This window comes from Macaca nemestrina, chromosome 17 (genome assembly GCF_043159975.1).
Source record: "Macaca nemestrina isolate mMacNem1 chromosome 17, mMacNem.hap1, whole genome shotgun sequence".
NCBI classification, from domain to species: Eukaryota; Metazoa; Chordata; class Mammalia; order Primates; family Cercopithecidae; genus Macaca; species Macaca nemestrina.
The window spans coordinates 84,227,149-84,242,347 of NC_092141.1; the positions used below are offsets into that span (position 1 = coordinate 84,227,149).

The 15,199-nt window shown below is 53.5% G+C and overlaps 3 protein-coding genes across 11 annotated transcripts in view; 1 reads left to right on the plus strand and 2 right to left on the minus strand.

The window, feature by feature from the left end:
* Window positions 1-4,375, minus strand: part of LOC105469157 (golgi associated, gamma adaptin ear containing, ARF binding protein 3) — a 26,581-nt gene extending 22,206 nt beyond the window's left edge. For 4 of the 5 annotated variants that reach the window (XR_979838.3, XM_071083566.1, XM_071083565.1 and 1 more), the window contains exon 1: window positions 3,433-3,590. Coding sequence is in view for 3 of the 5 variants with exons in the window: in XM_071083566.1 (XP_070939667.1) it covers window positions 3,433-3,472 (40 nt within the window). In the remaining 2 variants the exon portion in view is untranslated. Of the gene's footprint in view, window positions 1-3,432; window positions 3,591-4,190 lie in introns of those variants that run through there. The other variant, XM_011719810.3, reaches the window with a different exon arrangement.
* LOC105469156 (mitochondrial ribosomal protein S7) lies at window positions 3,670-8,547 on the plus strand. The gene is made up of 5 exons (XM_011719808.3): window positions 3,670-3,873; window positions 4,405-4,596; window positions 4,712-4,775; window positions 5,555-5,722; window positions 7,874-8,547. The coding sequence occupies exons 1-5, from the start codon at window positions 3,791-3,793 to the stop codon at window positions 8,093-8,095; spliced, it is 729 nt and encodes a 242-aa protein (XP_011718110.1). The 5' UTR covers window positions 3,670-3,790; the 3' UTR covers window positions 8,096-8,547.
* Window positions 8,399-14,613, minus strand: LOC105469155 (MIF4G domain containing). 5 transcript variants are annotated; one of them, XM_071083575.1, is made up of 7 exons: window positions 14,252-14,494; window positions 13,494-13,625; window positions 12,426-12,545; window positions 10,412-10,521; window positions 10,076-10,231; window positions 9,869-9,961; window positions 8,399-9,136 (listed from the first exon to the last, which is right to left on the minus strand). In XM_071083575.1, the coding sequence occupies exons 2-7, from the start codon at window positions 13,573-13,575 to the stop codon at window positions 8,909-8,911; spliced, it is 789 nt and encodes a 262-aa protein (XP_070939676.1). In that variant the 5' UTR covers window positions 13,576-13,625; window positions 14,252-14,494; the 3' UTR covers window positions 8,399-8,908. The 5 variants fall into 5 exon arrangements, with proteins under 5 accessions (XP_070939676.1, XP_011718109.1, XP_011718108.1 ...); XM_011719807.3 differs by lacking the exons at window positions 12,426-12,545; window positions 14,252-14,494 and adding an exon at window positions 14,501-14,610; XM_011719806.3 differs by lacking the exon at window positions 12,426-12,545 and having other exon boundaries at window positions 14,252-14,591.
* Window positions 14,614-15,199: the final 586 nt, after the last annotated feature.

Consider the following 15,199-nt stretch of genomic DNA (forward strand, 5'->3'; position numbering starts at 1 on the left):
AGCCAGTTGTAGCGGCACATACCAGTAGTCCCACTTGGCACCTCCCAAGTCCCACTACTTGGGAGGCTGAGGCTGGAGGATCGCTTGAACCCAAGCAACAGAAGTTACAGTGAACTGAGACTGTGCCACTGCACTCCAGCCTGGGTGACAGAGCGACTCTGTCTCAAATAAATAAATAAATAAATAAAATAAACTTCTTGGGCTGGAAATTGGAGACTTGGTAGAATTTGGTCTTCACTTCCCAGCCTTATCTTCCCTCATTTCCAAACCCCTCTGTTACTGTGTGCCCCAAACAGGTTTGCTCTCTCTACATCACCATCTAGTGTTTTTGTTTGTTTGTTTTTTGTTTTTTGCGCCAAATTTTCCCATTCTTCAATGGCTAGCTCAAATGCAGTATCCTCACTGAATCATCTGTTCCCCCATCCCCAGTTCCCTAAAGAGAATGCCTGCGTTTTAGCACTGCCTTGTATCTTTATCTTCTAAGAGTTCTTTATCCACTCCAGCATCAACCTCCATCCAACCACAGGCAAAATCTTCTTTTTTTTTTTCTTTGAGACGGAATCTCGCTCTGTAACCCAGGCTGGAGTGCAGTGGCGTGATCTTGGCTCACTGCAAGCTCCACCTCCCGGGTTCATGCCATTATTCTGCCTCAGCCTCCCCAGTAGCTGGGACTACAGGCGCCCGCCACCACATCCGGCTAATTTTTTGTACATTTAATAGAGACGGGGTTTCACCGTGTTAGCCAGGATGGTCTCGATCTCCTGACCTCGTGATCCGCCCGCCTCGGCCTCCCAAAGTGCTAGGATTACAGGCATGAGCCACCGTGCCTGGCCGCAAAATCGTCTTAAACTTCCCAACTCCTATAACACCCCACATAGCAGGTACTCATTAAACAACGCTTGACTGATCGCGGTGGGACTTGAGAGAAGACTGAAGTCATCAAGAGATGGTTTGTGAGAAAAGAGAATCTGAGATGGTTTTTCAAGCATTTAGTTGAGGAAAGGGGAGCAGGGCTTCCATGTAAGGAGAGCAACGTGTATTGGTAAGCTAAGAACATCAGACTGGCCGGGCGCGGTGGCTCAAGCCTGTAATCCCAGCACTTTGGGAGGCCGAGACGGGCGGATCACGAGGTCAGGAGATCGAGACCATCCTGGCTAACACAATGAAACCCCGTCTCCACTAAAAATACAAAAAAATTAGCCGGGCGTGGTGGCGGCGCCTGTAGTCCCAGCTACTCAGGAGGCTGAGGCAGGAGAATGGCGGGAACCCGGGAGGCGGAGCTTGCAGTGAGCCGAGATCGCGCCACTGCACTCCAGCCTGGGCGACAGAGCGAGACTCCGCCTCAAAAAAAAAAAAAAAAAAAAAAAAAAAAAAAAAAAGAACATCAGACTGAGCAGAGGAGAAAAACGTGGAAGCCACAGAGAAACAGGCCTGGAACAACCAAGGCCAGATTACAAGCAACAGTGGAATGACTTGATTCAACACAAGCACGCTTCTGGGAGCAGAATGGACTGAGGAGAGGTGAGGACGGGAGAGACCTGAGTCTCTGGGCCAAGCAGAGGCTTCTGCAACCATTCAGGCAAACGTGGGGTGACAAGGACCCTGAGTGAGATGATGCTGAATCCCAAATGCTGGTTTGCTCAACTGGTACAGTTCACATCATTAAGTCCTAACAACCGTGAAGCTTGTGTCTCTACAGATAGCATGTGACTCCCCCCCCCCCCCCCCGACCAAGTGTCCCTCTCACTTCATAATGTGACTCTAGGCTGGGTGCAGTGGCTCACGTGGCTCACGTGTGTAATCCCAGAACTTTGGAAGGGAAAGGTGGGAGGATCACTTGAACTCAGGAGTTTGAGACCAGCCTGGGCAACATAGCAAGACCTCATCTCTACTAAAAATCAAAAGAATTAGCCAAGCGTGGTGGCGTGTGCCTACAGCCCCAGCTACTTGGGAGGCTGAGGCAGGAGACTTATTTGAGCACAGGGGTTCAAGGCTACAGTGAGCTATGATCACGCCCCTGCACTCCAGCCTAGACAACAGTGCGAGACTCTGTCTCAAAACCAAGTAACAAAAACAAAATGTAGCCTATTAAACTCAGCTTAGGTCATTTAAATTATTCAATACCCATATTAATATCTTCAAAGCAAACTAATTCCACTGTGGTTATAGCAAGTTAGGCATTTCTAGGCAAGTGGTTTGATTGGAGTCAGGATGTCCTCTTTTTGTGAAATTATGGCAGTAGTACCTGCTTTGCTAGGATACTTGATAAACGAATTTAATGAATATCTGTAAAGTACTTTGAGCTCCTTGGAGAACAGTTCCATATATAAAGAAGCCTTATGACCTGCCTGCAACTGTAGATTTGACAAACGTAATCTTACTTTTTTTCTCTTTTGGGATATGCTCCCCTTTAAACTGAAGCTCAACCTCCTGAAGGGGGTTTCTTACTAGGAAAAATCAGACAATTTAAGGAAATAGCTATCACCTCCAAGATCCTGGAAGTACTAAATAAAAGACCTCAGAACGAGGCAGTACTAGGTATCTCGCCTATCCCATTACCAGTCCAATTTTTCTCTCCACTTCAAGGAGGCTTCCAGGTCTAGCCTATAGAAAAGTTCACTTATTAACCCTCAGGCCGAGTACTACCTGCTAACCAGATTAACACACATTTCCTTCGTAGCACTGTAATTCACAGTGCAATGACAGCAATACGCCTCTATAACTACAGCTTCAGACTGTGCTCCTCGGCCTTAGAATAGGCTATCAACACTGACTCGTTAGGATGTTCAAAGGGGTATATGTATGTGTGCGGGGTGGGGGAGTCCTCGATACCGATTTCACCATGCTTCTGTGGTCACTGCAAGAAAAAGGTAGAGCTCTCTGCTCTCGATCGTCGCTCTCTTTGGAATATTATTCTCACTTCAAGCATTCTGCCTGAGCGAAGCCGTCACTTCTTCAACACATGGTCGCAATTCTGAAGCTGCTAGGCGACTGAACGCAGTCGGCAGCACCCACCACTACCGGAGATTCAGCCCCAATCCGAAGCTTTTCCCTTAGTCAGGGGGCGCTAGGTTCCTGGAGTCACCGCCGGGCGGCGACCCCACCACAATCTCCCCAAAGCGCCGAAGCATGTCAGCCCTAAGATCGTGGCTGTCGCCTTCCCCCGAGCCTGCGGTGCCCGACGGGACCCCGAGTTCACGCCGCCGCGCGCCAGAGCAAGAGGACGAGTCGCAGCTAGGGAAGCGGGGGCCGGGATGGGGCCCCGGCGCCCTGATAGGGAAGGGGCGTGATAGCATGCTGCTCGCGGCGAGGGCGAGCCCGGGCGTGGGCTCCTAAGAGGTGAAGCCGTGGAGCCCGAGGAGGGGACGTGGGGGTAAAGAGAGGGGCAGCCCAGAGGCTCGAGGGCAGCCAGAACCGGCCGCGGCTACTCACTCAGCCAGGACTCCAGGCTCTCCCCTTCCGCCTCCGCCATATTGCAGCCGCCCGGGCCGGCCCCGCGGCCTCAAAACTCGCGAGAGTCTGCACGAGCTGAGGCGGGGCGGGGCCTTCATGGGGGCCTGAGAGGAGTGAGTGCCGTCACTTAGGGCCGCGCCAGAGTGCGACAGATATTGGGAGGGCAAGTGTTTCCTTTTGGCTCTTCCCTTTGGTCCCCAGAGTGAGAAACTCTAACGTCCAGATCAGTGGAGAGAAACGCAGATTTAGGCCCCTGAGGAGTCTTTGTCACCCGTTTCGCGTCATTCGCTCAGGCGCGCCGAGGGCAGTCCTTGTGGGGTCCTCGTGACCAGCCAAGATGGCTGCCCCCGCAGTGAAGGTTGCCCGAGGATGGTCGGGCCTGGCGTTGGGCGTGCGGCGGGCTGTCTTGCAGCTTCCAGGGTGAGAGGGCGGTGGGCAGCGGGGGGCGCCGCTTGGTTCTACACGAAGGGACCTGCGAGGAAGGAAGGGGGCCACAGGCAGGCCTCGTGGGGCCCTGGAGAGAGCATTGCCCTGGGGGCCGGAGTATCTGGATTCAAGCTTCTAAGTTAGCTGCGTGACCCTGGACCAATCTGAAGGTTTAGTGACTACCTCTCGCCTAAGGGGTCTGGCTGATCTAGGGTCTAACGCGGAGCTGAAAGTGCGGTTCAGCTAAAGAGCTCAGAGCTGGGATCGCCTGTGAATTGGGAAGGATGTGTAGGCGCCAAGCCCATCCTTACCGTTAGCACTTGACCAGGAGGAGACTTGACCCGCCTGCTTGAGGGATGTCCTACTTCTTGGGACAAGGGCCTGAATTGTTGTGGCTCAGCTTTAGCTCGCAGTCTCCGCGCCGCTCTCCTTAGTCGGCACGTTGGCAGCCATGCCTATTGTTAAGTCAAACCTACTCGCTTGTGGAGTCAGCTTTTGCCTGTCTCCTCCTCTTCCCCCTCCTAGGTTAACTCAGGTGAGGTGGAGCCGCTATAGTCCTGAATTCAAGGATCCCTTGATTGACAAGGAATATTATCGTAAGCCTGTGGAGGAGCTAACTGAGGAGGAGAAGTATGATCGGGAGCTCAAGAAGACTCAGCTCATCAAAGCTGCTCCAGCAGGGAAAACAAGTTCTGTGTTTGAAGACCCAGTCATCAGGTTAGATGGAAACAAACATTTGTTACATGGACTGGGACTATCCCAGGGAGGGTCTCTTGTGAGGATTCCGTGATACAGCCTTGAAGAGCTAAACATGTTGCTTTTCTCTTTGAAGTAAATTCACCAACATGATGATGAAAGGAGGAAACAAAGTACTGGCCAGATCCCTCGTGACTCAGGTAAACAGCACCTCCCTCCTCAGTCATCTTTCTTTTGCCCCCCACCCCGTAGCCTTGTACTTGGTACTTTCAGTGTAGCTTAAGAGGAAATGGATTCATATACCTATTATTAAGATTAATTTCTCGGCCGGGCGCGGTGGCTCAAGCCTGTAATCCCAGCACTTTGGGAGGCCGAGACGGGCGGATCACGAGGTCAGGAGATCGAGACCATCCTGGCTAACATGGTGAAACCCCGTCTCTATTAAGAAATACAAAAAACTAGCCGGGCGAGGCGGCGGGCGCCTGTAGTCCCAGCTACTCGGGAGGCTGAGGCTGGAGAATGGCATGAACCCGGGAGGCGGAGCTTGCAGTGAGCTGAGATCCGGCCACTGCACTCCAGCCTGGGTGACAGAGCGAGACTCCGTCTCCAAAAAAAAAAAAAAAAAAAGATTAATTTCTCTGCATGTGTATGGGCTTTAATGAAGCCCTGTAGGAGTCAACAACTGCCATTCCTTGGTGTTTCGGAAATAAACACACAATTACAAAAAAAGGTAAAATAAAACAACTGCCATTCCCCACCTCACTCACCACCCCCTCCACGCCACAAATCTCAGTCCACTCTTTTTGTCCTAGTCTAGCAAAGGGGGAGGCACTTAAAAACTTTGTTTTGGATGTGCTGTGAGAGGAGCTGCATTGCCATAGCAGAACCGGAGGATGGGAGTAAAGGGCAAGGTACTAGCTTGGCTGGGTAAACCCTTTAGGGAGCCTGGGGCAGCCTCTTCCACTGTATTCTTTTGCAGACTCTGGAAGCTGTGAAAAGGAAGCAGTTTGAGAAGTACCATTCCGCTTCTGCAGAGGAACAGGCAACCATCGAACGCAACCCCTACACCATCTTCCACCAAGCACTGAAAAACTGTGAGCCTGTGATTGGGCTGGTACCCATCCTCAAGGGAGGCCGTTTCTACCAGGTGAATGAATGGCCAGGGCAAGAAAGCAGGATCCCTTACATGTGAAACAAGATAGGTGGTACTTGGGAGTTGGGTCAAGATAGCTTTCTAGCTGGTGCAGTGGGATTGCACCTGTAATCTCAGCACTTTGGGAGCCTAATGCAGGATAGCTTGAGCTCAGGAGTTAGAGACCAGCAGGGCAACATAGGGAGACCCCAGCTCTACAAAAAAAAAAAAAAATTAGCCAGCTGTGGTGGTGTGCACCTGTGCTCCCAACTACTCAGGAGGCTGAGGTAGGAGGATCACTTGAGTCCAGTAGGTTAAGGCTGCAGTGAGTTGTGATTGCGCCCTAAAGCTTGTCTCAGAAAAAAAAAAAAAAAAAAGCAGCTGGGCATGGTGACTCATAGCTATAATCCCAGCACTTTGGGAGGTCAAGGCCGGTGGATTACCTGAGGTTGGGAGTTGGAGACCAACATGGAGAAACCCTGTTTCTACTAAAAATACAAAATTAGCCAGGTGTGGTGGCGCATGTCTGTAATCCCAGCTACTTGGGAGGCTGAAGCTAGAGAATCGCTTGAACCCAGGAGGTGGAGGTTGCGGTGAGCCGAGATCACGCCATTGCACTGCAGCCTGGTGACAGAGCAATACTCCGTCTCAAAAAAAAAAAAGAAAAGATTGAGACTGTCATGGTCCACTCATCTGAGTCCTATAGCAGAAAAATTATAGGCAGAAGATGGAAGAGAGCAAAAAGTACCTAAATAACATCTGGGAGCCCACCTCCCTTTACCTTCTTCTGTCAAGCATCCTGTGTGTCCTAACCTGTAAAATTCTCATGGTGAGGGACTATTCATATCCTATCTTCGTATGCCAGTGTTTGCCATAGTGCTTGACCCATAACTGATGCTTCATCCGTGTTTGCTGAGCATTACTAGGTACCTCTTTCATAGCATTTAATTATATTGTATTGTCCTGAGTTTTCTTGTGTTCTCCTTTTTCAGTATCAACTCCATGGGGTAGGGACTTCTTCATTATTGTCTGCACTCTCGTGTCTGGCATGGTACTGACACATAGTGAAGGCCTAGCAAATTATTTTTGGACAGGGGGTCTTTTTTTTTGTTTTTCTTTTAACTTTCTTTTTTTTTTTTTGAGATGGAGTTTCACTCTTGCCCAGACTGGAGTGCAGTGGCGTAATCTCGGCTCTTGGCTCACTGCAGCCTCCGCATGCCAGGTTCAGGAGATTCTCCTGTCTCAGACCCTGCACCCCACCCTCCACCACCGACCCCGAGTAGCTGGGATTACAGGTGGCCGCCACCATGCCAAGCTAATTTTTTTGTACTTTTAGTAGAGTATGTTTGTATTTTAGTAGAGGGTTTTGCTGTGTCTGAAGACTGAAGGGGTCTTGTTTTTAGGTACCTATGGTCTGAGGCAGATAAGTCACCCCAGCTAATAGGGCTTTTCCTGTTTGGTTCTTATAACAACTTGGTAGGACTACCATTTAGGAGGGAAAATGGCCAATGCTTTTTTTTTTTTTCTTTGAGACGAAGTCTTGCTCTGTTACCCAGGCTGGAGTGCAGTGGTGCAATCTTGGCTCACTGCAACCTCTGTCTCCTGGGTTCAAGCAATTCTACCTCAGCCTCCCAAGTAGCTGGGATTACAGGCGCCTGCCACTGCGCCCAGCTAACTTTTGCATTTTTAGTAGAGACGAGGTTTCACCACGTTGGCCAGACTGGTCTCGAACTTCTGACCTCAGGTAATCCGCCTGCCTCGGCCTCCCAAAGTGCTGGAATTACAGGCGTGCACCACCGCGCCTGGCCTTATTTTTCTTTTCGATATATGGAGACAAGGTCTTGTTAGACCAGCCTGGTCTTGAACTCCTGGGCTCAAGCAATCCTCCTGCCTCGGCCTCCCAAAGTGCTGGGATTACAGGTGTGAGCCACTGTGCCTGGAGAGGCCAGTGCTTAATGAGTGTTTGCTGAATGAACGCCTCTTATGTCTGCTGCACTGGGGTCACCTGAAGGTGAGGGAAGCTCAAAGAAGACAAGACAGGCCCTTCTCACCAGGCCTGACCAGGGCTGGTCCAGAGGGAACGTGTGGCTACTCCTTAGAATTAGGCAGGAGGCCCCAAACCCTGGCAGACTCTTGGACCAACTTGCCTATGTCCTGTCTCCCCAGGTCCCTGTACCCCTACCCGACCAGCGCCGCCGCTTCCTAGCCATGAAGTGGATGATCACGGAGTGTCGGGAGAACAAGCACCGGCGGACACTGATGCCGGAGAAGCTGTCACACGAGCTGCTGGAGGCTTTCCATAACCGGGGCCCTGTGATCAAGAGGAAGCATGAAATGCACAAGATGGCAGAGGCCAACCGTGCCCTGGCCCACTACCGCTGGTGGTAGAGTCTCCAGGAGGAGCCCAGGGCCCTCTGCCGCAGCAAACAGTGTGAGCCACTGCCAGGCTGAAAGCTCCCTGTGGGTTAGGGATGTGGTTCCTTTGTAAGGGTGGGCAGGCCTCATGAGAAAGAGGGAGCAGCATGTTCACTATCCACGAATCCTTCTCTCTTTGAGGCTGGAACTTGCTCTCTCTGCCCCCATTTCCTTATAAAGAGGGAGCACATTGACTTGGGAATTTCCTCCAGGAAACTCAGGGCCGTCTTCTCTTCCCTTAGCTTGGGGTGGACCGTTGGATATAAAAGGAAGCAGTTTTAGTATTAGAAAAGATTTATTAGAAACTTCTCACGCTGAACTGGTGTAGCATGTGGTGCAGCATTCATTGAAACTGGCTGGAGGAAATAGGCTTGCTTCCAGAGTTGTCCTTGTACAAAATGTATAAAAAGCAGTTTCTGGTATGACTTGTGCTCTGCCTCCGCCCGTTGACATCCCAAAGCATCCCAATGGCTATGCTTACCCATTTTACAGATGGGTAAACTGAGGCACCAAGGTAGTAGTTGCACTAATGGTTACACAGTGCAGTGGCTCTTAGGAGTTGCTCTTCTCTGCCTGGCCCTGGTGGGAAGGTGGTGGGGAAAGGGGCTCAGGGCAGGACCATGGCATAAGTGGGAAACATCTCACCAGGAGATGGGAAAGTCTAGAAGGGAAGACACTCAAAGTCTGGAAGGGAAAAGTCTTTGGGTGAGGCAGAGACTCCACTGCCAGTTTCAGAGGTGTGTAGAAGAAAGGCCAGTGCTGGCAAGGAAGCCCTGATCTGGAGGCCTAGTCGGAGACTTCGCTGTAATAATACTTGTGAGCAGCTGGCGTCGTCTTCCAGCCGGCCGCCCGGAACTCAATGATCTCCAGCAGCAACAGCTGGGCCAGGGAGCTGAGGCCAGTTGGGAGCAGGAAGCCATCCCGGATCAGCACAAAGAGCTCATCCATGCGCTGCCCATTCATTTTCTCCAGCTGCTCCCCAACCCGGTGCAGCTGTAGCACCAAACAGTCCACCTGCAGGGGACGGCGGGGGGCGGGGGGTAACACGAGTGAACTGGGGCAGGGTCAGCCTGTCACACAGCATTTGCCAAGTGCCAGGTGCTGTGCCTTGCCTTTACACTCATTCCCTTGCTCCCTCCTCACCATCCAGTGGGTACTTCTTCACCATTGAAGCAGAGCTATCACTAATGGTCTGAATTTGACTGGTTTTACAGCTCTGCAGTGTTAGTAGAGTTTTGCAGGAGCCAGCTGTGCTGTGCTGATGGTATCATTCTCTTACTCAAGCATTTTCAGTGGCTCCTAGCAGACTTCCACATCTTACACAGAAAGAAATGAGTTCCGGGACTTCCTGAGGTCCCTCGTCTGGCCAGGCTCCACTCAAGCCTGTCTCCAAACCACTCCTTCATCCCGCTCTCCTGCCTCCCTCACACTGCCTGACCCTGGTTTGGCTTTGGGGCCATCTGTACCCACAGCTAGCCATGGCTCGCACAGCTGCCATCAGAGGTTGGCTTTCTGACTGAGAAGGAAGCTGCTGAGCCAGTAGGTTTTGGCTGCTGTCTGTATTGGATAAATTCCAGACCTGGCAGCTTGTCCTGTGATTCTGACAGGCCTTAAACACCCCCACACTCCTGCCCCAGAAGTGACACCGTCCTAAAAGGCCTCCATCAGCAGTGAGCTGACACTCGGCTGAGCCAGACTGTCCATCCCGCAGCCTTCTGTGCTTGTACCGGGGCTGGGGCCACCCACCTCCTCCTCCTTGCTCAAACTGTCTGGCTGGGCCAGCCGGAAGAGGCAGTCATAGACAGGGTTCACCAGGGCCATCATGGGCATGTTGTTCACCTGTGAGGGAGAGGAGGGGTCAGAGCACCAGGCTTAGTGGCCGAGGGAAACAGTCCAACCTGGGCCTCGGGTGACAGGCCATGTCGCCTCCCAGGGTGGCTGCCGGGGCCTCACCCTCAGGTAGTCAAAGATGTTGCAGATAAAGGTGACATAGCAGACCCAGCCCTGCAGGGAGCGTGCTCGCAGCTGCTCCCGAGCCTGGTACTCCTGCTGCAGCCGGTTGAGGAGTCCACGCCGGAAGACACTCTGGCCTGCTTGTTTACTCTCTGCCTGTGAGCCAGGGAGAGGAAGGTGAAGGGTGGGGGGCGGTGCCCCTGCAACCCCACCCATCCTATGCCTCTTTATGTCTTTGAGCTAGACCCTGTGCATCTCTGTCCTGCAGGCCAGGCCTCTGCCCACTCCTGAAGCACTTTCCTCAAAGCAGCTTCCTTTACTCTCCCGACCCCCAACCTGAATGATGGCGTAGCACATGCGTCCTGCTTCCTTGCTGAACACACAGTCCTGCAGAGAATGGTCCACAATGACATTGGCCACTTTCTCCAAGTCCACAGCACCCGGATCTAGGGGTAGAGATATGAGGGGAGCCTAGAGCTGCTGCTTTATCACATTTGCCTCCACCTGCTTCTAAGAACTTGAGATATTTAGAGCAGAGCACTCTCATATGCTTGAAGTGAAAGAGATCAGAAATCATACAGAGGACAGTGACTCCAGTGGTGCAATCAGCGCATGGTACTTACAAGAAATCATGGCCGATGGGGGAGGGATTGCATTGGGAGTTATACCTGATGTAAATGATGAGTTGATGGGTGCAGCACACCAACATGGCACAAGTATACATATGTAACAAACCTGCACGTTATGCACATGTACCCTTGAACTTCAAGTATAATTAAAAAAAAAAAAAAGGCCGGGCACGGTGGTTCACGCCTGTAATCCCAGCACTTTGGGAGGCCGAGACGGCTGGATCACGAGGGCAGGAGATCGAGACCATCCTGGCTAACATGGTGAAACCCCGTCTCTACTAAAAAATACAAAAAAACTAGCTGGGCGAGGTGGCGGGCGCCTGTAGTCCCAGCTACTCGGGAGGCTGAGGCAGGAGAATGGCGTGAACCCGGGAGGCGGAGCTTGCAGTGAGCTGAGATCCGGCCACTGCACTCCAGCCTGGGCGACAGAGCGAGACTCCGTCTCAAAAAAAAAAAAAAAAGAAAAAAAAAAAAGAAATCATGGCCGAGCTCAATGGCTCACGCCTGTAATCCCAACACTTTGGGAGACCAAGGTGGGTGGATCACCTGGGGTCAGGAGTTTGAGACCAGCCTGGCTAACATAGTGAAACCCCATCTCTACTAAAAATACAAAAATTAGCCACGTGTGGCAGCTTGTGCATCATCTCATGTCATCCCAGCTATTTGGGAGGCTGGGGCAAGAGAATCGCTTGAACTCGGGAGGCAGAGATTGTAGTGAGCCGAGATCATGCCATTGCACTCCAGCCTGGGCGACAAAGCAAGACTCCGTCTCAAAAAAAAGAAAAAGAAAAAGAAAAAAGAAATAATACAAAGGGCCCGGTGTGGTGGCTCACGCCTGTAATCCCAGCAGTTTGGGAGGCCGAGGTGGGTGGATCACCTGAGGTCAGGAGGTCAAGACCAGCCTGGCCAACATGGTGAAACCCCGTCTCTACAAAAATACAAAAAAATTAGCTGGGCATGGTGGTGGGCACCTGTAACCCCAGCTACTTGGGAGGCTGAGGCAGGAAAATTGCTTGAACCTAGGAGGCGAAGGTTGCAGTGAGCCGAGATTGTGCCATTGCACTCCAGCCTGGGCAACAAGAGAGAAACCGTCTCAAAAAAAAAAAAAAAGAGAAAAGAAACCATACAGAGGACAGTAACCATACAAACAAACAGCTTTAGCCTGTCTGTCTGCTGACTGTTGCCCAGTCAGAGAAAATGGGGAGGGGTTATGTGGCTGGTAGGAACCAAAGTAAGAATGTAGTTTCTCAGGAAACACATCTTTTCCTGGCACTAGGTTGAGGAAGGAATACTAACCAGGACATGCCTCCAACAGCAGTTTCACAAGTTTGTTTTTTTTTTTTTTGAGACGGAGTCTCCCTCTGTTGCCCAGGCTGGAGCGCAGTGGCCGGATCTCGGCTCACTGCAAGTTCCGCCTTCTGGGTTTATGCCATTCTCCTGCCTCAGCCTCCTGAGTAGCTGGGACTACAGGCGCCCACCACCTCGCCCGGCTAGTTTTTTTTGTATTTTTTTTTAGTAGACACGGGGTTTTACCGTGTTAGCCAGGATGGTCTCGATCTCCTGACCTCGTGATCCGCCGGTCTCAGCCTCCCAGAGTGCTGTGATTACAGGCTTGAGCCACCGCGCCCGGCCAGAAATAGTGTTTTTATAAGACACAGGGCCTCCCAGCAGGCTCAGCTTGGCACATGATGGGTGCTGCTAATTATTAGTGGAAGACAAACTTCTGTCCTGCGTGTTACAGCGGGAAGGCATCAGGCGAGGGCAATTACTATAGCTCCTCTGGCAGACGGAATATTCTCCACCTGTCTTAAAGCACGCAGCTGTGCATTCAAGAGACGGGGCTATGGCAGCACAGAAACGAGCAATTCAAATGTAAGCGCTTCAAGGGCAGGAGCTGTGTTCTTTTTTTTATGATTAAACCTTTTGTTGTTGTTCTTGAGACAGGGTCTTGCTCTGTTAGCCAGGCTGGAATGTAGTGGCAGGATCATGGCTCATGGCACCCTCACCCCCCCAGGCTCAATCAATCCTCCCACCTCAGCATTTTAAGTAGCTGGGACTACAGGTGCGTGCCACCATGACCGGCTAATTTTTCAATTTTTTTTTATTTTTTTTATTTTTTATTTTTTTTTTTGAGACGGAGTCTTGCTCTGTCCCCCAGGCTGGAGCGCAGTGGCCGGATCTCAGCTCACTGCAAGCTCCGCCTCCCGGGTTTACGCCATTCTCCTGCCTCAGCCTCCCGAGTAGCTGGGACTACAGGCGCCCGCCACCTCGCCCGGCTAGTTTTTTGTATCTTTTTTTTTAGGTAGAGACGGGGTTTCACAGTGTTAGCCAGGATGGTCTCGATCTCCTGACCTCGTGATCCGCCCATCTCGGCCTCCCAAAGTGCTGGGATTACAGGCTTGAGCCACCGCGCCCGGCCCAATTTTTTTTTATTTTGTAGAGATGGGGTTTACACCATGTTTCCCGGACTGGTCTTGAACTCCTGGACTCAAGGAATCTGCCCACCTTGGCTTTCCAAAGTGCTGGAACTACAGGCATGAGCCACTGCGCCTAGCCCTATGGTTAAACTTTTTAAAAAGTCTTTACAGTCTGAGAGGTGACTGATTCATACTCCAAAATAATGGCCTCAATGTAGCTTGTCTCCAGTTCAAGAATTACGTTGCCGATTCCTATCGTCAGAGAATGAGGGGAGGGGTGGAGGCATTCACCAGGCTCAGCCTCTGGTGCTGCCTACAGGGGCCCTTCTCTGTGGCTCCTGACCCCAGCTCAGGAAGGGGTCCCGTGCTCACCTTTGAGTGCTGTCTTCAGCAGCTGCTGGGTCTCTGCATCAAAGGACTGGATTTTATACTCCTCTCTACTGGGCTCCCCCATGACTAGCCAGCCCCAGTATCTCTTGACTGGGCTGGGACTAAGGACAGCACCTGGGGAAGAGAAGAGGCGAAGGGAGCGGCCTCAGGTGTGGAGCGCAGGGCGGGTTCCGTCCTGCAGACCCTGGGCGGGGCTGACGGCGCTCGGACAGGGGCTCCAGGGCGGTCCGTGGCGTGCGGTGGTTGGCTGACGGCCCACCAGGCTTGGCTTCTGGCGGGGACTGGGCATCAGCCAGGCACCTGCTGCTCAGTTTAGAAACCCCTTGCTTGTGGGATTACACAAGAGTGAGAAGCTGAAGCAGGAAAGCGCCCACCCTCCAGTCCCAGCGGGAGGGAGGAGTGGACTGGGGCAGGGTGTGTGCGGGCGGACGTTACGGTTGCTTAAATAAACCGGCCTGACGCTGCTGGCCCAGCAAGATGCCGGGTGAAGGCCAGGCTGGGAACTCCAAGCGGTGCGACTCTGTCCCCAGCAGGGCTCCAAGGCCCTCTCCCCAACCCTCCCTTTCTGGCTTTTGCCTAGTCCTTCGGTCTAAACACCCGCCGCTGCATCCCCCGGATGGGGCCGGCCTGCGTAGGTAGGAACGCAGGCGCCCTGTCCGCCCCCTAGACCCGGGCCAGCTTCTCCCCGGGACAGACTGGTGGGACCGGCTCCCGAGTGGCTGTAACCCGGCCTTACTCACTCGAGACTCCTAATTCCTAAGCTCCATTATGGAGCTTTCCTCTTACAGTGGGGGGCAGGATGATGCGCCCCCGAGAGGTGGCTCCCGCCGGAGGCTCCCCTCTGGCCATAGGAGGCGCCTTTAGGGTCTCCAGCCCTCGACCGCTCCCCCCGTGCCCAGAACGCCCCTTCCAGCAGCACAGGGCGGACTGCGTAGCCCACGGCGCAGGATCCCGCGGGCGGGAGAGGCGGCGTGGGCGCCGGGACCCACCTGTCGGGCCGGCGGCGCGCGCGCGCGTGCCCGGGGCCGCTCGGCCGCTGGGAGCGCGCAACCAGCGTCCGGCGCTGCGGGGTCCGCCGTGAGCTCATCTCCTCGCGCAGCGCCGGGGAAGGGCCGGCTCGCCGGCGCCACCTGCCGAGCCCCCGGGGCACTGCCCTGGCCTCCAGGCCGCCCCGGAAGCCACCTCGCCCGCGTGGCATCCTGCTACGCTGCCACTCAGCCGCAGGCGGAACTCGCTCGGCTCGTCACCTCTTCACCCGGTGCGCCTCGGCCCTGTCCGGGCCCACGCCGGACCTGCCGGATCCTCGATCTTGCGCGTGGCCCCGCACCCGGCCCTCCCCGGAGCTCAGGTGCACGGGGCCGGGAGACGCCGCTGGGCTGCGCGGCGTGGGAGGAGCCTGCAGAGGGCGTGGTGGGGACCCGGTGGGAGAAGGAACAGCATCTGCCCTGGTCGCACCACTTTCCCCGTTCCCCTCACCCAGGTAGAGAAGGCAGGGGCTGCAGGACCCGGGCCAGCCACAACCCTCTCCCGCTCCAAGGAGGACATGGTCGAAGCGAGTTTCAGGTCAGAGGGGCAGCCCTGAGAAAGGGGCCCCGTGGGCAACTCGCGGCCGTCGGTTGTTGCGAGTGCCCCTGAAGTGGCGCGGACCGGTCCACCGCCCGGCGTCTGCCCTGGGTGACAGGAGGGCA